Source organism: Oxyura jamaicensis, chromosome 13, assembly GCF_011077185.1.
Source record: "Oxyura jamaicensis isolate SHBP4307 breed ruddy duck chromosome 13, BPBGC_Ojam_1.0, whole genome shotgun sequence".
NCBI lineage: Eukaryota > Metazoa > Chordata > Aves > Anseriformes > Anatidae > Oxyura > Oxyura jamaicensis.
In genome coordinates this window covers 14,795,635-14,819,393 of record NC_048905.1, presented here as the reverse complement: position 1 = coordinate 14,819,393, position 23,759 = coordinate 14,795,635, and the positions used below count along the sequence as shown (strand labels likewise).

The following is a 23,759-nucleotide window of genomic DNA, read 5'->3' as shown; positions in this document are numbered from 1 at the left end:
TCTTTGTGTAGTGTATCACATGTGTAGTGATTCCTCCTGGATCTTTGCCTTTAGTGGCTGTGGACAGCAACACTGAACAGTTGGAGATGCCATTAGAGCATGGAGACATGGCTACTCCACGTGGCAGATGCATGTGTATCGCTGGAGTTTAGGAGCTGCAGTCCAAATCTCCCAGTTCAACACAGACACTAAATCAGAACTATGCTGGCTCCATTCATTTTCACTTCCACAGCTGAAGCATGACTTCTCAATCTCCATTACAGATCCCCAGCCTCCTTCTCCCAGAACTGTGCTACATAAGTTCTTTTATTTTTATTATTATTTTTTTATTTTTATTTTTATTTTTTATTTTTTATGACTATTTTCAGTTGAAATGTTGTTTTGGCTTCAATTTATTCCCACTAAACTGAATTTACATGTAATTGTTAATGCAATGCCTTAGCAAGAGACATGCTAAAACACCACCCTTTACTGTAAGAAATTCTTATGTTAGATGAATTGAATCTTTAAGGTTACTTTGCAATACATGCTATTTTTAAAAATAAGCCTTGGCTGGACGCAAGAAAACTGATTTTTTCACTAATTTCACACTGGTTTCTGATCACTGATTTGGAAGGTCCAGAATTCATTAACAGATTTGTCTTCAGGCATTACTGCAGTGATAGCAGCTTCCATCATTCAAGCATCCTATCAGCCACACAAATATGTTCGGGTAATAGGCATTGCCTACAAAAAAAAAAAAAGCATTTCAAAACAATGTGCCAAATGATCCCAGCTCCAAACAACTGGCAAACCTCGAGAACCCAGGTGTTGAACTCCCCATTTCTGTGTACAAGTAGGTACTTAAATGTGCACATCGCAGCAGTGCGTATGCAATAACCATCTGCTTGTACAATTACCCGTCCTTCCACTCCAAAGTGTAGTGTAGGTGCACAGGCACTAATGCTCTGACAAATGGCCTGTTCAACCTAGAAATCCACTAGGTATCGGATGATTATGTGAATATTTGCCCACATTCAAACGGGAAAATTGAGACACTAGGCACGCAGAAGACTGGGGGACAAGCCCAAATGACAAGTCCGGTAGCTTTAACTTGTGTTCTGTTCCAAAAAAGACAGTGAAGAGACTTCTTCCGCATTAACTCAGAGGTCATGAGATAGGGCTAACATGGTGTTGAATCTATTGAATTATGAGTGAGCATTTTTCATTGAAGAGATACAAAGATACACTGCTTAGTTGTTATGACACAAAACTGGAGCAAAAGAGATGGAATTTACTCTTGATTATGCTGCTGCTTCAAAGGATGACCTGAGGAGGGGTTATTTAACTTCTCTGAATCTGACCTTCACCCTTGCACCATTTGTGTCCTGCTAGTTCCTTTGTACAGCATTCTGTCCTCCATTAGAAGAAATGTAATCCAGAAAATAGGTATTATTATTAAAAATATATTGATGAATTATTTAACTTTTTTATTATTATTATTCCAGCAATCTCATGCAGTCTGAAAGAGGAATATTTTGCAAGGGGAATGAGGAACGGTAAAGATGCATCATGGCTGCTTTGTAGCGTGAAGACTTTCTTTGCTATATGCAATGATGAGTTAATGGCTAATATAACAAACACTAAGTCTGGAGAATGCCTCAACACTGAGTGTTCAGGTGCGGCAATGTTTTATTGCAGTTCATAAAAACAGGCAATAAAAGGCTTAAGAGTCATCACTGATCCTAACTACATAAACCTAATAATCAGTATGATAAACTATCATTTACATGAATAGGAAATTGAATGGATATTTCATTTCCTAGAGCCTTTGTTGCTCCCTTTCAATTGCACTGATGGCGCTATTCAGGGAAGTCAGCATGGTGCCTGTTTACAAGAGAACTTTGCAAAACAAAGACAGTCATGGTCAAAACTTTGTTGGTCAATTCAGTATATTTACATGGAAGACCTCAGAAGGAAAAAAAAAAAAAAAAAAAAAAAGATTCTGAAATAGCTCGTGGCATAGTTTAGCTGGAAGTGGTGAGTTAGGAGGGAATGATCTCACAGCTATCTAGATTCATGGTGGCCACAGAAGAAAGCATCTGGTTTTCAGAGAGGCTCAGACTTTCCTTATCCAGGCAAAAACACCATTGCAAAACTCCCTTAGCAAAATGGAACATGACAAAGTGTCCTGCATGCAAAAAAAACAGTGTCATCTATGTCAGACTCCAGAGAAATCAGGCACCAACTCCTTACTCTCAGTCGGAGTGCAGAATGTGCCATGCCAACATCCGACAGTGCATTTCAGATGTAGGTGTCACGTACCGGCTGAGTAGCTCTCAGATTTTTCTTCTTCTTTTTAAATAAGGGAATGGAGTTGCTCTGGATAGACAGTGAAGCAACTGAAAGCACAACTGGGACCAATGCTTTTAAGGCGTCCTTCCTACACCATAACTTTTCACAGTTCAGTTGCTAAATTACACATTATAAAAATAAGTAAGTGCAATCGAGAGACTGTGTTAATCTCAGAAGTTTAAACATCACCCTGTAATGACTGCTTTATATTGGCCTGTAGTAAACTACTTTATGGGGCATGCAGGAGATTTATCCGCACGCGTACGTTAAATACTCCTGGGAATTTTCTCACACAGAGAAATGAGGACTGACACAAACCCAAATACGTACAAAACATTGCCGTCATTCACACTGCAACAGGAATGCCACCCAGTAAGAAAAAACTTTTACAACACCTAAACGAGATAAGAACCGAGAGCCAGCAGGGCAGTAAGATGTTGCTTTTGGAAGTGCAGAATTTCCTACCCTGACAATCAGTGCAGGTTCTGGAAACGTCACAAAAAACAACCGTCTCCTTGCAAGGAAATGAGAACTTAGGCACTGCCTATAAATAGATTATAAAGAAACATGGGTGGTTTGCAGACTAGTTTATCAAAGCCAAGAGAATTTAGAGCCAAATTAGGCTCTTGCACATAAAAATTTCCTGGAATTTAGGGTGAGTTCATATGTGAGCACTTGCCCAGGCAGTCTGGGACTGACAGACTGCACTCAACTGCCTTTAGCAATTTCTCTCTCTAGTAATACAGAAGCTCCAGCCAGGCTGACTCAGAGATCCCAGGTGAAAAGAATTTTAAATAAAGTAAACATGATGGTAAAGAAGTTGCAGACATGGTAACACTTTTTTTTTTTTTTTTTTCCTTTTTAATAACCTGATTTCAGAATAGTACTGCAGCTAAGCAAGAGTGAGTGAACCTAAAATCCATCGCTACCCAAAGAGTCAGATTTTCTCAGGGGAGAAAATACAGTGCCATACAAGACAAATGTAAGCATACCCCACAAAGCACTACACGAAGTCCTTTGTACAAGAGCATCCCTTCCCATAAAACACAAGCAGAAAACTAAAGATAACTCTTAATCCTTCAGTGTTATCATTAATAAAGTATCATTCACCCACTTGTCTGCAAGCTGTCTTCTCCCACCGACTGCTTCTTCTCACAACAATGCTTTATTTCTGGCTCAGAAGACCAACAATAGGCTCTCCCCTGAGCTCGCGGCAGCATCTCCATGATCACCTGGCAGGAGGCAGCATAACAATAATTTGACAGGCACCTTCCCAAGGAGACTCAGCATATCAGTCATGCTGCTGACACTGCACCCTGAGGAGCTTGTCCAGGCTACAGAAGATTTCTAGGTACGGGTAGCTGCTATTAGTGCACCATCCAAAAGATACCCATCGGTGTAAGTCCGTTTGAGTAAATGCAAGGCAAAAAAAAGGCAATCAGTAAAGGGGACTGAAGTCCTATTTCTAGTCCATGAACAAATCCATCAACAGTCATCTAAAAGGAAACAGAACTGGAAAAATAATTGAGCGTTATCTTTTTTATGATGTGCAGAGTCTTTCTTTCCAGCAAAATAAAAAAGATATTACTCTCCAGATTTCTACTTGGAAGCATTATTACATATATTTAAAAAAAAAAAAAAAAGGAAAGGGGAAAAAAAGCATTTTCACCACAGAACTTTCAAAGGGTGCACTGTTGTTAGGTATGCCCCAAAATGACCAACTGTTAGCAACCAGAATAGCACAAATTACCCCAGTCTGACTGCTCTGGCTTAACAAATTTCTATTAACTAAGGCCCTTATGAATAAATAAATAGACTAAAAATAGACTCTGCTATTCTATCTAATATGGCACTGAAAAAAGTAAGAGATTGAGTCATTCCTTCCCTTCATACAGTGCCATGCAACAAACAGCCATCAATTTATCGTCAATCTATGAACTTTGCTTAGACCACTGTTGTTTGAGGAACTGTCAGTGAAGGAAGGAAGACAAATTCTCTCCTCTTTTCCTAAGTGAGAAAGATGAGGGTTTGCAAGCGTCCATGTAACACGCTTTGTTTTAAGCTGCTAAATGAAAGTCCTGAGCTCTGTACAGTGACTCATTTCTGGAGCTTGGCACGCTGGAATGCTCTGACTTACAGGCAAAGGGGAGCTGGCTTTGATTGAGGTTTCTGCTATCTTTTAAGTATGTTCAAGGTTCCTGGCAGTTTAACTGGTCTATTCTTAAAGATAATGAATCCCTTATGAGACAGAAAGGCTGAACAATCATACACTTCAGACTAGCTCGATCTATATAGTACCAAGAATAACTTCCAGGGCAGGTGATAGCAAGCATATGATAAGGAAAATTTCCAGAAGAAAGCTGAAAAAACAGAATTATGGGAAACGGACTGAACTGCTGGTTTTATGGACATAGCTCTATCCCTGCACCCAAGCAATAAAACTAAAATGAACTCCCTCCAAGTTAAAAATACCCAATAAAACTCAATAGGTAAGATAATTATTCTAACTCAGAGAAAGGACAGGTCACCAGTTCTCACACAGCCTGCCTTGCTGACACCAAATTTTAAGACCTCTTTCAATTCATCTGATTTTTCTAAGGCTACACTTTTCTCTGATGTGGATTTATAACATTGGCCAAGCTCTGTGCCAAATAAAACCATAAAGACCAACTGAAATGTAAGCAGCGCTGCCTCAAACAGCCTCTCCTATGGTGTCACAGCTCCCCCAGGGGACCAGGCTGGTTGTCCATTCGGTATCTTGCCCCCCATTTTTTTTTTAAACTCTTAAAAGTCTCATGACTTGTAGATCTCACTACTGTGGGGATTGCTTTTCTGTATGTTTATTCTTTCTTGTGGCAACAGTCGCTTACTCCATGGAAAAGATAAACAATTAGCTTTTAAAAAAAGTTTAACGTTTCTGGTAATTAATCAAGCAAGGCTTGTCATAAAATAAACTATGAAGTTATTTATTTATTTAGTATTAGTCAAGAATACCAATATTTCAGAGTTGGGAGAACGACATTGTTTCCTCCATGCAAGGCAGGAAAGCCATAGGATGCAAACCTTGAAGTTAACAGTGCAAATGCAACACGGAAGAAATCAAAAAAGGGGGGGGGGGGTGTCATGTCTCACCCCCCCCAGAAAAAACAGTCCAATTACATTAATAATAGATAATAGCACATGATTAACATGTTGTCTGTTGAACAGCACGGCCCCTAACCCGTTCTCTTGAAATTCTCCAACAGAACACATTGAAGTCCAACTGTAACCAACAATACAAGGAAAACAACAGAAAGCAGAAGACCTTTTAAGTGCAGTAGAACACAAAAAATACCCTTAAGGTGAGCTGTTGCAATTAAACACCTTTCTTTAAACAAGTCTTGGAAGATATCATTAGTCCTTGACTAAAGTAAACCTTCTTGTGACTTCTAATGGAATCTGAGACTGATTTATAACCACTGTGTTTTTTTGTTTTTTTTTTTTCTGTCGAGATAGGAAATGTACATTCAATGTAGCTTTAAGTAAGGCCTTCAAATTGTATTCTGACAAAATACATCAGTCTTGAGTGAATCATCTGTAAGAGTGACCATAGCTCGGTGATGTAACCCACAATCAACATTCTCAAGTTGCTAATATGATGCCACCAGTAACTGTTTTCTAACTTACATTCAGGTACCTCCCCTTCATAATGGGATTTGCATCTCTTAAAAAGTGCTGGAAACAAGTTGCAGTTTCACAAAGGACAGGCATCACAAAGTATGTCATTTAGGAATCTGCAGCGGTCTAAATAATTATGTTTTCCCCAAACAGCCAAAACAAGGTAACTGGGGAAAGCAGCAGTATAAGTAACACCACAAGATCATTTCATCTTCTTCTAATCACCTGACACGCTAAAATTATCATGTAATTCTACATTCTCCAAGTCAACAGAAAAGCTACTACAACTGTTAAATCCTGGTTAACCGGAAGGTTTATCCCACAAAGAGATGGGTAGTTAAGACATTATCTACTTTAGATTATATTAATTGTATAGCCAAGGGATACTGTGCCAATGATAATATATATATATGTAATTTGAACGCTTGAGATGGTTTCCACTGAGTGATGTTTTTTATTCCCGATGCTCTTCTTCAGTGATTTGATGTTGTAGCTTGGGTTTATTAGGGTTGTGTTCAATCAACCAGTCAGCAAGCCAAGTCTGTATGTGTAACAAAGAAAAATTAAACATACATTTTCAGTTTTGTTGTTCTTTTCTTTTTTTCCATACATAGTGTATGGTATACTATTTAGAGCCTTATTTGAAGCCTCTGATGCACTCTCCTACTGTGTTGCAAAATGAAGACCTTTCAGAAAAAAAAATGAGCATACAAATAGCCTGATTTTTCTAGATGTTCTTTTAAATCTTCACAGTTCGCATTGCTTTTGAGTAACTCATGCTGATCTTTAGAGGACAACTCCTGGAAATGTCTGTCTTTGTGTATAAGAATATTTTGGCCATACTTCAAATAAACTGAACTCTGCTTTGGAATGAAGCTGTACAATATGTACGAAAGTGTTTAAAATATTATTTCTAGCAACACTTACAGATAGCCTATCTAGTAATGAGTCATTAACAGTGCCAGTCTTCTACACTGAAATCACCTTATAATGCCTTAAACTTAAAAACAAAACATGGTGCCTTTTGGAAATTCATCTTGTATGTTTTCCAGCAAATTGTACTTAAGTAAGAATGTGAGAGGTAGGAATGTCTTGAGTCCTAGCTTAATCTGCCAATGTCTTGGCCTGGCCTTAGGCAAAGTAACCTCTGCTTCAATTTCTCCACTTGTAAAGAGAAGATTTAACACATCCTTATTTACTTCACAGGGCCGTCAACGATTTGTTTCTGGAATGCTATGTAAAAAAAGATAACATATCATGATGTGAAAGAATTGATAGAAGAGTAGACCAGTAAGGTAAGCCACACGCTCCTTTAATTACCAGTTACAAAAAATATAGGGTTAAAAAATATGCTAGAAAACTGTGCTCAAAATGCAGAGATTAATCAGAAACAAACAGATTTAGAGAAATGTGACCTACAAGGTAAGATAGAAAAAATAAGAGTTTTTTTTTTTTTTTTTTTTTAATATAATAAAGAAATAATTTTTGGAAAAAAAAAAAAAGTTGGTGACACACTGCAATTATGCAATAGATTGCTAAGGAAAAAAAAAAAAAAAAAGAGGAGATATTAAATTGGACGCAATGTCCTCTGGGGCTAGTAAAACAAAACAAAAATTGTCATGGGTTTAAAACGAGAGCAGAGGAGATTTAGGCTAACTTTTAGTGAAAGATTTTCAACTAAGTGTAATTAAGCACTGAAATAGATTGCCTAGGGAGACAGTAGATTCTCCATCATTTGGAGAGCTAAAGAACAGGCCAGACAAACATTAGTTAGGAATGGTTCCATACAATTGGTTGGGCCCTTCGGCAAAGGGGTGGATGAAATGACTACTTCAGGAACCTTCCATCTCTATTTTCTAGATTTCTATGCTAACGGTGCCAGACATACAGACAAAGTGAACAGATTACAAAACTGGAACAATCAGAGTACATTTAATCTGACCTCACGTATATTACACAGGCCAGAGAAACACCTCTGAATTATTTTTAAGGCTTCTTTCTTTTTCCCTGCAGCATCTTTCAGAAAAATGCAATGTTGATTAGAAAACTGATGTTGTAGAATCCATCATAGCTGCCAGTAAATTGTCACAGTGATTAATTATCTGTATTCTTAAAGAAGTACTGGTGTGAATTACTTGAACTTTAAGAATACTACCAATAAAAAAAGAAAACTAACAAACAAACCCCCACATTTTCCCAGATGAAAGAAAGCCAATTTCTGTAGGGCCTGAAAAGAAAAATCCAAGAAATGAACTCTAGTCTTTCCGCTAAGAACTGCAATTGGTATGAAATTCTTGGTTAAAAGGAATAACTTGTGAAAGAAGCGCAAGATGCAACAACTTGCTAAATAGAAAGGGTTAAGTTGACAGAATTTTCCATAGGTCAGTTTGATTATTCAAGATAGGTTTAACTCAGAAGAATCATAGTCAGTTTTCCTGGTGGAACAGGCCAAATATATCTTATCAATGCCATATAGTCAAGATAATTGTTTATCCTAAAGAAGGATGAAGTTAATATTATTAAATAAAACATAACGATGACAAAATATGGGCAGTTTGCTAAGCACTCTACATTGTTTTACTCAACCACATAAATATTACCAGTGTGATTAGCATCTAATCTTACCTAGAATCTATTATTAGAGCTATTTCATTTCAAATTCACCTCAGCAACATTAAACAAAATAAAAAATGTGTATTTAGCATCCTATGATAGCACTTGTTTGCCTTTCCAGATGTCTGTAACTATGTGTTAGCAACAGTTTTACAGAAGTCACCTAAAACTGTCATTTGTCAAAGCTGATTTCATTCAGACCCGGCCCTCATTTCATCTGTTAACAAGCAAATCGACTTATTGAAAGGCAAACGTTATTTGGCTACCTCATTAGCAGGTAGCTAAAGGAGCACAGCTCTTTAACAGATGAGGGATTATCCTACTAAGGAGACCAGGAATTCTAACACACAACATGATGCTGATATACTGTACGTACCATCGGATCTGCTGGCTTCTCTTTACAAAGTGCAGTGAGCCCTGCTAGTAAGGTAGGATTTACATAAAGGTTCAAGTAATCCCTAGCTCTCTGCCCAGCTGGAATTGGCTCCAAGATCACTGTAAAGAGTAACCACAGGTATTTGACAGCAGTTTGTAGAATGATTAAAAAAGGCATTCTTTAAACAGTAGTTAATAGGTAAGCAGAGACTCATATAAGTTAATAATACACAATGGTTGGTAGAGCTTCTCACACAGCCAACTCTAAAGGAACTACTTAAATCCCTTTAAAATGTCCCTGAGGTAATCTCGCTAATTATAGCCAATTATGAAAGGAGAGGAACTTGGATCATCTGGGGAAACACCTATATCCTTGAAGATTCATTGGGGGTAGGAGAGAAACAATATATCCCATGTTTAGTGCTTCCTTCTTGCAGTCTGAAAGCTCTAAATGTCGCATTAAGTCTAGCTTTGTCATCAAGATGAAGGAAAGAGTCATGGTTTACACTAGGTATGGTCTGTAGGGAAGTGTAACAACTTTTATGACACTACAGGATCCAGCTGACAGAACAGACACTCTTCTAGTCAGTTTCCCTTGACAGAAAGATGCAAAGACCAAAATCATCTTTCAAATGTTACAAACAAGAGATCATCTCGCAGCCTGTCCAGGTGCTATGGCCCATTTCTTTGGCACTTAACTCTGGAATTGCACTGTAATGTGAGCATTCAGCTACTGTTGAACAGGAATTACTCATCCTGAGCCCAAGGGAGTCAGTCTTCTGGAGCCAACAGGAGTCCCTGGGCTGACAGTGCCAGAAAAACATGCTGGAGTATAACAGCTTCCCATTTCCTCTCATTTACCAGCCTTATTTGCTCCAATTCCCAAAATACAGAGTTTGAAAAGTAGAGGCAGTCTCTGTAACTGTAATAGCTCTTCAGATTGATTTTGGTATGCACTTTGTAGCAGCGAATATCAACTTAAAGAGATACATATTTGCACTAAGCAAATCTTAGCCCTTCTAAATCGGATTATATTTAGAGTCTGAAGAGAGACAATCAACAACTGAGGAGAGTGCTATCCTCCCCAAACACTGGCAATATATTGTTTGCACCATTTTACCTTCTGGAAACATGAATCGAATTTCTCTTTCTGCTGAGAAAACGTTGAGACTGCCATGAAGGGCATTCCTCAGATCATCAGTCCCATAGATTGCTCTTAAACTAAAAGCAAGAGAAAGAACTGTTTGGTAGGCAGCTGAAAATCTCTTTCAGCTCTCAACAGTCTCAGGGTATAAAAGCAACATACATGGACTAGTTAACAAAGCAGTGGTTTGATTTTGTTTTTTAAACAAACTAAGCAGCACCCTAAAATTTGTGTTCATGCACACAGTATTCTTGGAAAAAGGGGTTAACTGTACCTACTCAAAAAAAAAGGGTGAAAAGTTAATTTACACATAATTTAAGAAGATAACAGGCCGTTCTAAATCTGCATCTCAGCTGAAAGAGGCAGAAAAGAAGAGGGGGAGACAGAAATTCTGGTCTCATTTAAGAGAATGAGAAAAGCCTCCTGACTTTGTCACGGCAAATCAGTGAGTTACCTGTGAGGGTGAGTCCTCCTAGCTTTTATGCTGTTTGCTGGTCCAAGCAATTCCTTCCAGTATGAGACTGCACAATGTCTGGCAAGAACCATAGCAACTAACGGTCCAGAGCTCATATAGGCTGTTAAATTAGGAAAAAACATTTTTCCATATTGTTCTGCATAAAAGTTGCTACATTGCTCTGGGCTTAACTGGAGCTTCCGTTTCTAAAAAATAAGTGTAAAATAAAAGAGAATTAAAAATTAAATCTTGCTAAATTAAGATAGCTTACTACCACAGATACCATGCAGTTCTCTGGTGCAGTCACATTTTCAAGTGCAGGCCTAACAGACACAGAATAACTTCCCAGCCTAATCGATTCTCCCAGACCTGATCCTCTTTGAGACACAGAGCAACAAAAAGCAAGAGGTTTCCGTGTTAATTAAGCAGACAAACACGCCATTTGAGTAAGATGTGATATCAGTGTACACAAACTAGAGCATTTAAAACTGCTGAATGACTTCAAGCACAGTCAGGGCACCGTATAGATAAAGTGAAAAGCATTAGAACAACAGTATTTAATTATTCAGCTGTCCCACAATAATGTTCTACTTTTATATAGATTTCAATCCACAACGTTAATTATGCAATTGTTCTGTTTTTCATTCTTAGGCTTTCCAGTTTTCACCTTCTGGTTTTTCAATAGCTGCCTAGCCTGCAGGTAGCCAGGATTAGGACAAGTTCAGTAGGTTATCCATCAGGGCAGTCACAAAAAGAGAAATAAATGTATTTAAAAGTGCCTTTAAAAAATGTGTAGGAAAAGGAGACATTTTAAAAAAATGAAATATTAATCATTTTAAGGGGAAAAAATATATGATATAAAGAGATAGGTAGATAAAGTTGTATCTAGAAGCCCTGTCGCTGCTCAACCAGAGCAAAGTGCTATGACCTAGGGTGCTACCGCCCCAGCACGAGGAGGAAGAGGAGGAGGAGGACAGCGGCACCCAGCGGCCGCCCCTCTGGGTAACCTGGAGGAATGTTTTTTGCCTTGTTATGATCTGTTTCTGGACGAAAGTTTAAATGACTTCCTGCCAGGCACGGAGCTGCAGTACTGGCTGCTCCTTGCCGCAGATCCTGACATATCCCTTGCTTCAAAGTGATCAAGTGATTCTGGCTTATTTTAATACATTTTTTTTCATCTGCTCTTACAAAGAGAGTGTATGAGGAGCTCCCTAAAAGAGGGCCTAGAGAATACGTTTCCTTGCCAGCTAAAGGCAAATTTTTCCCTCAATACAATCTCTGCTGAAAATCACACCTTAGAGTCTTTCCAAGTAGCAGAAGGGTTGCAGCAATGCTCTAGGCAACATTCCCATGACCACTGTGTCAGATCCAAATTTAAAAAGAACTCAGCAAGGCCTATTTAAATGAAACATTTGTTATGAATTTAAACATTCACAAAGCCTATTTACAAAACCAAAAAACAAAACCAAAAAGAAATCAACGCTGGAAACCAAAAAACATGTCAGACCACAATTGGACACCTACCCAGGTCAATTAATTCTGGAAGAACTCACTTGGCAAATGGGTACAAGAAACACTGTGCTGCTGGAAAGAAGACACTCTCCAAAGAGTTACTTTGGAGAGTCCACTTATATGCTACATATGTTTGCTAAATCCCAGTTTATTAACAAAGTCTGTGTTTTCCTGCGGTCAGCAAAAATTGTTGATCTGGCAGTTGCAGCTAATGGCATGAAAAAGACAAATGCTTTCTGGACACATGAGCTTTTAGTTACTGTCTTGATGGCTGAAAGTTAAGACAGATACTGTTCTGACTTATAAACTGCAGTTATTTTTTCTGGAACACAGTCTGTTACCTGAACGATCAAAAATCCTGATCTGAGAATGACATCCTCTATTTCTTCCTCTTTATCAACAACATCTGGTTTGATGAGGGCCAGGGTTCTTTCCACAAAAATCTGAGGTTCAGGCATTAACATCTGCATCTTCGCTTCTAAGTCAGAACTCAAATGCTTCTTTTGTACTGCAATGACATAAGTTCATGATATTTGGGGTTTCTCTACCATTCAGAGGCCTGCAGTGACACTTGTGGTGCACTCTAGGAACAAAGCAAGTCATCTCCATTTCAGAGCATCCACGTGAGATTTTCCCTGGACTAGTGAGCACCCTGTAATTCACATTTCCATTTTCAGTAGAGTAACGTTTTGTAGAAAATAAGCCAAAATTAAATGTTAGGCAATCATGAAATATAAATTACTCTTAAATGTCACTAACTCAGGCAACTTTATATAGACTGTACTACGTGCGTGAAGAGCCAGGCCCGTTGCAGTACCCCAATATCCTCCATCTAAAACCTGTGTTCCACCAAACCCCAAATCTGTATTCTTACGCATGAAGAACGCTCTGTGGGATTTATTACCTGGACCTGATCCATCTGCAAGCTGCGGAGTATTTCCCAATTGCTATTTAATTCTTGTATTTATGGACTCGAGACAAAGTGCCAGTTTTCTAACTGATTGGATCAGCCCATTAGCATGCTATTAGCGTACCAAACTGCTCTGTGACTACTGGAAGCGGTGCGGACGGGTTTCCTAGGAACTGTGACCACTTTCCTTCTTTTCACCCCACCCGGTCGGGGTGATATTTTGCTAGGAACAACCCCAGACCCCCCGCGAGGGGGCTGCCAGCACAGACCCACCGGGGCTGAGGAAACCGCGCTGAAACCCCCCGCGCGCGGAGAGCCTGGAACCGCAGCTCCCTGCCGCGGCAGCCCCAAGGATCTGAAGCGAGGAAGCGGCTCCTTCGCCCCCACACCCCGCGGGGCCGGCAGCTCGGTCCCCTCCGGCCCCGGGGCGGCCGGGCCCGCCGCCATGCCACGCACCTTCCCGCTGCGCCGCCGTTGCTAGGCGACGGCTCCGCCCGGCTCGGCCACAAGATGGCCTCCGCGCCCCAGCGCCGGGCGGGCCCCGCTGCCTGCGTGCGCGGGGGGGGCTCCGAAATGGCGGCCGGGCAGCGCCGCCGCCCAGGGGCCGCCGCCCAAGGCTCGCCTCGGAGCCCGCGTTTGACCCCTTTCTGAGCGCTTCGTGTAATAAATAGGGGAATAGGGAAGGGGTGGTGGATGCGGGTGCGAGTTTCGGGGCCCGTTGTGCTTTTTGTTGTTGTTTCGCCCAGACAAAGCCCGGGTTTTACCTCACGCTCGGGACCGCCCCGGGAGCCGTGAGCTCGCAGCGAGCTGACACTCATCAGCAGAGGGAAGGCGATTTGTTAGAGCTGATGGGTTTGAAAAGGGAACGAGCGTTTCAGCGCGCAAGCGCTCTGCAGGTTATTTAACTCGGTGTTTGTCCTGGCGGCGCGCACGGCACTCCCTCGTTATTTCCCTGTCGGATCTCCTTTTCAAATACAGTTTCCATCCAGCGCTACTTTTATCACAGACGTCACGAGGAAAGACCAGTCTCCCCGTTCTGACTGAAGGCGCACGCCGGGCCGGGCCACGCGTCCTGGGGCTTCCCCGAGCCTCGTCCCCCGGTTTCACCTCAGCGCCCCGGCGGGCCCGGCCGCCGCCGCCGCCCCGCTTACCCCCCCCCCCCCCCCGGGGCCTGGCCCGCTATCGGGGCGTGCACCGGCCGGCAGCGCCGATAACGCCCGCGGCTCCTCTCCCGTGGGCCTCCGCCGCCCTTATCGAAAATGGTGGGAGCCCAGGAGATGGCTGTCACCTCCAGCAGGAGCTGCCCCTTTCCCTTCAGGAGCTCCTGAGGTGAGACTGGGCCAACACCTACGTATGCAGGCATCGTTTTTTAACGAAGTCTGGCTGAAAGGTGACACGAGAAAAGGCAAAAAGGCATAAATGCTGGCATTGCGTGCCCCTGGTTAGCAGAAGAAATGTAAGTGTACTGCAAAAGCTGGTTTTAGTGTAAGAAAGACACACCGTGCCTTACTTTTCACGTGTAAATAATGTAAAAATAGAAATGAGAAATAAATCACACCATTTCTTTGCAGCCAGCTTGAAGCATGTTTTAAAAATCAAAGATTGAAATTGTTTTTATTCTCATAACTTGAACAACAAAGGCTCCAAGAAACTAAAACGCACAAGACTTGATCAGACATGGACTTTCCTTCATTAATACAGGCATATGATGTTTGTTTCCCTGACAGAGATTGCTTATCCAACAGTTAATCTGAATACATCATAAGCACAGCAACAACTCAGATAATGGAGAAACACGTTTTATGAGAAATAGGCTGTTAGAAAGATTTGCAAGTTCATCTGCTTTTTCATTTAGTTCAGTTAGTGAGGAAGTCTTTTTTTTCCAAAGTAAAAGAGTATGTCTGACAGCCCGACTTTAGATTTAGCAGCTCAAACGCCTCCTGAGCTGCACTGAATACTTCAGATTATTACATAAGAAATGTTGAATTTAATATCCTTGTAAAACACTAACTTTCTTGCAATTTCCTTTTTGTGTGCATTTTTGCCAGTTGCACAAGTTAGAGAAAAATATATGTATCCTTCTGTGCACCCTTATATGCTGAAGCTTCCCACAAGCAGCGTCCTGTGCACTTCGCTCCTTCCCCCATCTTTCTGTGTCAGAATTTCTCCTCCTTGCTGTTTCCAGAAGCATTTCTGGAGGGCGGAGATTGTCTAATTTTAGCATCTCAGAGAATCCTCTGCTCTCCAATGAGCAGGCTGCTGCATCTAAAGCTGCAGCCAATTACCCCGGGTTTCCTCCCGCTACACTTCCCACGACAGTTTAATAATGCAGCCTTACACATTTAAAGTGGCCCCATATGTTAAGAGAATAAGATTATGTGTTCCCTAACAAAGATGTGTCTTCTTACAGAGAGAACATCTCAAAGGTTTCTCCAAAATCCTTGGATTCTATAAACCCAACTTTACAACTGTCTTAATGTCATTACTGTATGTGTATTATCTTTATAGTGCTTGAAGAGATATTTCAGATAACTAAAAGGCTGGTCTAAAGCGTTTTCCCTAACTTCTGTAGGCCAGGAATGTGATTTTGAGTTAAAAGAGAGAATCAAACAAAGAGTAAAATTTTAATTACGATGTAATGAACCATTACAGTTCTTAATACTTCTCCAGGCATAGCTTTGCTGCTGTATCTTATCTGTTAAGCGGTTTAACAAGCCTTGGTTGTCTTATTTTTAGCTGGCACGGAATATAATAACACTGAAAGATTGGGGCTGCAGGTGTATTTTCACTCTAGTAACAAAGATATGTAACTTTTTAAGTGAAAAAATACTGTTTCAGAACTTTGTACTCTAATATTGTAAGAAGGTGGACAAAATAATTACTTGTGGATTGTTAGTTTTTAACAAGAAAAACAGAATGATGTAAAATTGTATTGGATAACACAATAAAAGCTAGAGTACTGAGTGGTTGCACTGATTAAAAATGAAACTTGCACATATTTTAGCTTTACATGCATTCTGATGTCAAACAGAAAAAAAATAATAAAAATTTACTAGCTGTACATTTGCTGTATACACAACTTTCACCCCCCCACTGACTTTTTTGCTTCTGTCTCTCACGATAAAGTCTGCCATACCTACCCAGAGCAGCAGCTTACCTTCAGCACCTGCTTCATCCATGCTTGCTTGTGCAGTGTAAAGCGTTTCTGACGGAAATCCTGTGATCAAGCTAACTTCCCCTCCTGCAAGCCTGCTCCCTCCTCCATTTCTGCCTTCTTACAGCTAAACCATTCTACTTGTGCAGCTTATCTGCATGCCTGCAATCCTAGCTAGCTTTTTATTGCTGCTGACTAACCCATTTCAAGCCTTTCTTTCTGCTTTCCTCTATTTGCTATCTCACAATTTTCTTTAAAGATAAAATTAAGAAAATATTCTCATGATGCTTCCTCTTTCTACAAATCTCTAAGTGATAACAAACATCTTATCTAAATGTCCTCCATAACTCCATCACTTGCCCTATTGACCTCATCCTATTTAATTTCCTGATCACCCTCACATTCGCTCTTTCATTTGTTCACACCTTCAGTCATTTGCTCTGCTCTGACCGCCCAGCACCCACACAGATACGCTTGTCTCTTTCACATACAAGGTAAAAATTAAACATCCTTCAGTAGAAGTGCTTCTCCTCACCTCACTTTTAAAAGTCTTCCAACCACATCTCTTGTCTGGTTCTACCCTAAATCCACTTCAAAAACAGTTTTGCTTCCTCTAGTCATCTGAAAGTTTCTCAACAGATCTTAAACTGATCTCTTGGTCGTCGGTCACTTTTAGCACAGCTAATTATCCACCTATCTTAGCTTTTGCAATTATTCTTGCCATTGCTGCTTCCCCAAATGCTGTTTCAACTTGGCACATCAGTAGGTTCCTCTTGTGTTTTTTTCCCCTCTTCTGCAAGAGCACTGATGAGCTCTGATCTCAAGTCTCTCCTCCCTTTCCTTCTCTGACAGCCTCGTACTACTGCCTCCTTTCAAACCTAAGCTGTCTCGGTAATGACCGTGCGCTAGACAAACGATCTGACTGAATACAACCACTTTTTTACTGAGTTATTTTACAGCCAGCTGTGCAAAGGAGGGGGTGGAACCTCACTACCAGGAATGTGAGGTTCAAGCTCAGATTGATCTAAACTGCCGTGGAGATGTAAATCAAGGTAGGGAGATGTAAATCTGTGATTTATTGATGTGGCTGGGACTCTTGCACAGGTTCTTCTAATCTCCTTTATCGCCGACATCCTTTTCTCTGGCCTCAACAAATAAATCATCCATTTCCATTCAGAAAGCTTCTTCAATACATTTTTTTTGGTTAATCTGTTTATGCTAGTTCTCCACATCTTTTCAAAGCAAGTCTTTTCTATCACACACAAAACTGTTAGAGTTCAATTGCAAGCCCATTCACGCATCGATCCCGTCCTACTTACCTTTTGTTCCACAAAGCATGGCTCCTATATATAAGCCAGCCAACGCAATTGAATTCTACTAATGCATTTTCAAATAAAGACCTTCCTGCTTTGTCCCATGTTGTTGCTCAGGATGAGCTCATGTTGAACACCTGTAGAGGCTAGCATTGGCATTGATTTACCATTTTCTATAAAGCTCCTCCCTGTTTGAACATAGGCATTGCCTAGAGATGCTGCATATAGATATTAGGCCTCCACACAACCTTTCAGAGCACAACCTCTTCTCTCTCTCGTTCTACATGATGTGTAACATCATATCGCCTCGGGTGATTGAGACCACTAAGCTCTGGGATTAAGTACTCAGTACAATACTATCCACAATGAATAACTATAAGAAGAATCTAATAGCAATATTATTATTATATGCAAATGGCAAGAGACGAGCAGTTAAATAAGGTGCTTTTTAAAGTTATATTGTAAATACTTGCTTAAATGCATCTTCATCTTATTTCAATGTAGCGTAAGGCATCCTTTTTGCTGTTTATTCTGACCACTTACTTTCAACAATTATGTTAAAATCAACGGGGCTACTTGCATAGTTATCATTATTATTACATCTATTTTTTTATATTGTGCTTAAGAACTAACTTGCGGGTGGTATTTTGCGTATAGTAGGCCACCTGTGACCTGAATGAGATGCTTATCATCAATTTATACAAGATAGACAGAGTCTTGGGAAAAGGGATCAATTACATCAGGATTTTCAGACCAGTGAATGTTTTTTTGCTTGTTTGTTTGTCTGTAAGAGGGAAACTATACAAATCAATGCAACGGAAGTAAAAAGGAAATAGGATGAAGAAGAAAGGAAAGGAAGCAATGAGGACGGGTATGGCACAAAACTCCTATGAGCAGACAGCAAGGGCAGGGCTTGGAGTAAACAAGTTTGGTAGAATGGCAAAGTTAGGCCCAATTTCAGAAGTTCATACACAAGTAAAATTCAATTGAACTTCAGTCAACACCATTAACAACAACAGTAATTACAGGATTAACAAAATAGCAAGCAGAATGCTAGTTTTTTTCTCAGCAGTAAATGTGTCATGTAAGGATTACTGCCCAACAAGCTGTGTGTCTATTTTATATTGATTAACCACAGGCTTTGAGTGTGGAGCGAAAGGCAAGACTAAAACCCAGGTTCCAGATGAACTATTTTAAATAACCTGTGTCATGATGGGGCCTGGTGAGAAAAATATTACTCATTAACAGCTCATAGTATCATCTCTCTCAGTCTTCAATGCGTATATATGCAAAGAGCGGCTCTGTTAGTCATGCAAGTCTTCGGTTTCCAAACCAGATATACAACCACGTTGTTATCCTCTTGTTGGATATGGGACATAAAAAGCAGCAAACATTAAAACGGGGCAACTGGGAATCACAGATAAGACTTGGCAGTTGGGAACTGCTACGTAGGATTGCCAAACTGAGAGATTGAGATGGACCTAACCAGAAGAAACGGGCTGCTAGAAAAGAGAACTGATTTAAAGAAGCACTGTTAAGCAGGAAAAGGATAATGTGCCAAAATATCAGTGCAAGAGCTATGAAAGCAAAGATGAAACAAGTTCAGCAAAGTAAGAAAGAAAACTGAAAAAGAGAGAAGGAAAGGGAAAAACATACGGAGAACTCCAAATGAAATGACAACCGTGCAAATCTAGCAAGGCTTGATGAAATGCAAAGGGGATGTTCAGAGCAGAGGGAAATTAAGTAACAAATTCTATCATCAAAACCACTCAGGTTCTATCCATCGGCTGAGCCTAACCTTACAGGACAGACTCACATCAACTGCTGCCCATTTCAGCTTACTCCCACGAGCTGGTCTGCAAACTTGTAACTTCAGAACGCGTTTCTGCATTCAGCAGCTGCATACGTACAAACCTGCAAAAAAGAAAGCGGCTAGTGAGGGAGGGAGGTAGCATTCACCGTGTCAGCCCCCCCGTTTAACTGAACCTGCAAATACCAGTCTGATCTTAGCTCCCCCCTCAGCGATTTACGCAACTGCAGGATATTTTCCAATTGAAGCAAACTGACAGCACTGTGTAAATGAACACATGCAGCTGACACCGTGGCTTAGCTGATTCTAATCAGAACCCATACATTTTTGGTATAAACTGATTACAATCTTAGCCAAGGCTGCCTGAAAGAAATCAACTGAAGTTCTCTTGCCGGATGTGGGGCAAGTTCTCTGAGATGGCATAAATCAGGATAAAGGCCATCTTATTTTTTTATTATTTTTTTTTGTTGTTGTTGTTTCTAACATTTTATTTAAAGTTCAATGTAAGAAAAACAGTTTAAAAATATAGTCTTGTAACGATAAGCATCTTTATCAGATAGCAGATACAACCTGTCCTACAGGCATTACAATCTTCAAGCTTAGGTACTCTTCACATTGTTGTAAGTGGACCTGACCTCGTATGACATTCATTCACAAACCTTAGCCTTAACAGCTAGTTGTAGAGCTCGTCCGTAGCCTGCCATACTCTGTCAACAGACTAGGTTGAGATAAACATCTCTAAAGATAAAATTCTGAGCTATTATAGCTTGGGCTGAGAGTGTAGCAGAATATTTACAAATTAACATCCTTCATGAATAGAGCACCTGGCTGACAAATCACACATCAGTTTATTATTCTGTGCTCTTACATTCCTGAAGTTACTCATGTTGATCACGTTTTTAGACCTATCTAATATTTTTCAATCCGTGGGCAGTAAACATTTGAGGAAAAAAGGATTTATAAAAGCAAATAGCCACTATGTCCAACAACTTAAACTCTAGAAATTATTATGCAAAAAAACCTGCAATTCCGGTAACAAATATGATGACAGTCTTGCTGTGCGTGTGTATGGGAATCCGAAGCAGCTTGGACCAGTTAAAATGGCTCTTGTGGCAAGCCACAGCACCATAACAAAAGAGTGGCTTCAAATGCTTGGCTGTAGCAGAGGGCTATTTTTCATATGGTACTATAACACTAAGTATGGTTTCCTTTTTTTAATTATTTTTTTTCCCCTCTCCTTTCCCTTAAGAGGTCTGGCTCACAGCCTGAGGCAGCGGACTGTTTTTAACTTTAAAAAAGTGGATCGAGCCCTTAATCCAAGCATCCTATTTTGATTTTATTTTGTGCTCATCTTTAATAATCCGCTCGTTGTCCAGCTACAAAGCTTATAAAATCACATATGGCATAGTTTATTCTAACTTTACCAAGTTGCTACTTCAGAAAACAAACCTTGTGGAGGATAAAAGATGCTCTAAATGCAGTTTGCTGAGGGACAGCATAGATCCTAGACTAGACCGGCTAACAGAAAAATGCCTCGCTATATTCAGTTAGCTATATGCATTTTTTCTGCCTTGTAATAGCGGGTGCAAGTAGAGCCAGGGGGGATATTTGAGAGGGCAGAGCACCCTTACAGCACACGCATTCATTACTACAGAGAGTTAGGAAATAATTGTTATTTCTAGCCCTCAAGCAAAAGGCATATTTTTCCCTTTTTAGAGATACGGCTGCAAGCTTTGCCTGTCCATCCCAACCCTGAGCTCTGCCCCTGTGACAAGAGGCACCGGGACCCCACACCGCGCAGGAACCTGAGGCGGACCCGCACGGAGCGCTGCCCCCCTCACCCAGCTCTGCCTGGGCCAAAGCGCCGAGGCCTGGGCTGTGAGCTGAGAGCTCCGCTTGTGCCACACCACAGCCGGGAGCCCGGCAGGCAACAGCGGAACCGGCCGAGGTGAAAACCCCGAGCGAGCCCCTGAGGCAGCGGGGAGGCGGCGGGCGCCTCACGGTCCGCTCGGGGGAGGGTGGGGGGGGGGGAGCCGAGGCGCGAGGCCCCTCGCGCGCCTTCCCCCCTCAGCCCAGTGCCGCGGGCGGCCATTCGCCAACCGCTTCCCTCCCCTCCCGCCCCGCGCCTCGAAGCCAATCGGAACCCGCAGCCGGCTGCGAGTGACGAGCGGCGGAGGCCAACGACGAGGCGCCTTGTTGCGATGTGCCCGGGGCTCCGGCGCTATAAAGGCGGCCACGCGTTGGGGCTGCGGGCCGGCGGGGACGTGTCGCGGGGGGAAGGAGGCGGCGGCGCGGAGCAGCGGAGCGCCGCGGGGAGGGGACGGCGAAGCACAGCGGGCGGCTCTCGGAGGGCTAGGGGGGATTTTAATCCGATTCCGGCCGGCCCGGATTTTATCGCGAGCGGGTTTTAAAGTGAGTACGGGCCTGTGGGGCGGGGGGGGGAGGGGCGAGGACCGGATCAGACCGGCCCGGCGGGGGGGGGGGGGGGAGGAGGAGGAGGAGAGTGGGGGGAAGGCCGGGGGGAGCCGCCCGCTGACCGCCCGCCCGCTCCGCCCGTCTCTTGCAGGCGCCTCTCGCCTCAGCGGCCGGGGCAGCATGTCCGAAGCGGAGCAGCAGTTGGCGGCCGCCGCCGGCGCCACCCAGAACGGGCACGAAGCGGCCGAAAGCGCCGGGGGGGAGCAGCAGCAGCAGCAAACCGACACCGGCGGGGCCCCGGCGGCGGCAGCGGCAGCAGCGGGCTCAGCGGCGGGGGCAGCGACGGCAGCGGCGGCGACCACAACGGCGGCGGCAGCCGGAGCGGCGGCGGGAACGGCGGGGGCGGCCGCCAGCCAGAACGGGGCCGAAGGCGACCAGATCAACGCCAGCAAGAACGAGGAGGACGCGGGGTAAGGAGGCGCAGGCAGGGCCCCGGGAGGCGGGCGGGAGCCGGGCCCGCTGCGGGGCTCGGCGGTGCCTGGCCGTGGGGGGGTGGGGAGAGAGGCCCCGGTGCGGAGCGCTGGGGCGAGCTGCGGCCCTGCAGCAGCACCAGCAGCGCTGGCAGTGCGAGCAGCGCTAGCAGCAGCAGCAGCACTCGCAGCAGCAGCAGCGCTTCCTTTGTTCTGGAGCTGCCTTTTGTTGGCGCCATGTGGTGGCTGGGGGAGGGGCGGGGAGCGCGCTGCTCGCCTGCTCCCGATGTAAAATGGAAGGGGATTGAGCTGGGCTCGCCTCCCGGCCCGCGTTTTCCTCTCCTCCTCGGTCCCTTTTTAAGGGAAGGAGAGGACGGGGGGAGTTGGGTTTTGGCGGAGGGGGGTGGGCTGTTTCCAACTCGCCGGGGATCGCACGGGTTGGTGTAAACACGAGCACGCTTTGTGTAACGCCTCCAAAAATAATAATCCACGCTTGGAAGGGAGCCGTGGTAGTCTGAAGTATTTTTGGAGGGAGTAAAGGGAAAAACCGCGTGACCGAGGTGATGTGCGATGCGTTTGGGAAAGAAAGAGCGGTTTTGGTGTACTACTTGGCAGCATTGTCAGAAAACTGCTCATCGCTTAGGAGTGGAGGAGTCTTGGTGTCTTTGTTGGATTTTTAGGAGTAAGATTAATTTATTTACCGTCGTAGTTTGTCAGCTTCTTATTTTTATGAATACCCATGACCGACTTGAAAACGGCAGCCCGTTTCTAAAGAGGGTCTTTGTGATTCTCTCTGCCCGCGTATCTCATTGGAACTTCCTTTGTTGTCACTGGGCCTGCCTGATCAGAGGGTCAGCTCCCTGAGGCTAACAGCGAGCTGAAGCCACCAGAGCATAATAGATTTAGGCTCTAAGGGAAGCAGTAAGACTTACACAAGTTTCCTGTTACCTGGGGCTCGATGTGCCTCTTTCAGTGTTGAAGGATTGAGAACCACATTTACAATGTGTTTTCTTTGTGTATCTTTGGTGTTCTGCCCTCATGGTGGGTGTTAGCTGCTCATCTTCTCCTATGTTGCACAGGAGGTAACAAGTTTTCAACCCCAAATCCACGTGAACTAAAACCTGTAAGAAAAACAATTATTTTCAGGGATTGAACTATGTGAACATGTAAACCTGCAGACTGGTCCAAGGCAGAGGTCAGGATGCTGACACTAATTGTGCTGTTAACAGCTGAAAGGTGCTTTGATTTATCTGTGGTGATATGGTGAGGAGGGGGAAGAATACAACTATACCTTAAGCATGCAATTTTCTGGTTTGAGTGGCCTCTGAAGAGGAAACTAAACACTAGGAAATTGGTCTTACTTTCAAAGGCTCTGCACTCTGGTATTTATATACATGTAGGTGTTGATCATGACAACTTGAAAAAAAACAAAGGATTGTAAATCACTAAGTGTAATATCTACTGCTGTGGTAAAAGATGAGTTAGCACGTGGCAATGTCTGCATGTCTACCATAGCCCTGTCCGTCGGGCATAAAGCAGCTAAAGCTGCCTGCAGACAAATTGCTGTTGTCCTCCCAAACTTTGAAATTCTCTGGCTC

At 42.7% G+C, this 23,759-nt stretch overlaps 2 protein-coding genes and 1 long non-coding RNA gene across 9 annotated transcripts in view; 1 reads left to right on the top strand and 2 right to left on the bottom strand.

Annotated features, from left to right (window-relative positions):
* The window catches only part of LOC118174004, a 38,381-nt gene extending 17,876 nt beyond the window's left edge, over positions 1-20,505 (bottom strand). Inside the window, exon 1 of the long non-coding RNA XR_004754488.1 lies at positions 16,157-20,505. This is a non-coding gene — a long non-coding RNA (uncharacterized LOC118174004). The remainder of the gene's footprint in view (positions 1-16,156) is intronic.
* Positions 5,225-13,577, bottom strand: NME5 (NME/NM23 family member 5). The gene is made up of 6 exons (XM_035338998.1): positions 13,456-13,577; positions 12,431-12,597; positions 10,578-10,783; positions 10,100-10,200; positions 8,981-9,099; positions 5,225-6,532 (listed from the first exon to the last, which is right to left on the bottom strand). The coding sequence occupies exons 2-6, from the start codon at positions 12,557-12,559 to the stop codon at positions 6,446-6,448; spliced, it is 642 nt and encodes a 213-aa protein (XP_035194889.1). The 5' UTR covers positions 12,560-12,597; positions 13,456-13,577; the 3' UTR covers positions 5,225-6,445.
* Positions 20,506-21,547: 1,042 nt separating the features above from the next.
* The window catches only part of HNRNPAB (heterogeneous nuclear ribonucleoprotein A/B), a 29,323-nt gene continuing 27,111 nt past the window's right edge, over positions 21,548-23,759 (top strand). For all 7 annotated transcript variants that reach the window (XM_035338997.1, XM_035338994.1, XM_035338993.1 and 4 more), the window contains exons 1-2: positions 21,548-21,688; positions 21,843-22,161. In XM_035338997.1, the coding sequence (XP_035194888.1) occupies positions 21,872-22,161 (290 nt within the window). In that variant the 5' untranslated portion in view covers positions 21,548-21,688; positions 21,843-21,871. The remainder of the gene's footprint in view (positions 21,689-21,842; positions 22,162-23,759) is intronic.

Bases quoted from the DNA above. Each gene is read 5' to 3' on its own strand.
- NME5 (XM_035338998.1), bottom strand. From the start codon at position 12,559: ATGCAGATGTTAATGCCTGAACCTCAGATTTTTGTGGAAAGAACCCTG. The intron at 10,201-10,577 runs GTAACTCACTGA...TCTTGCTTTTAG, and splicing joins AGGAGGACTCACCCTCACAG to TTTAAGAGCAATCTATGGGA. The intron at 9,100-10,099 runs GTAAAATGGTGC...TACTCTTTACAG, and splicing joins TCGATTCATGTTTCCAGAAG to TGATCTTGGAGCCAATTCCA.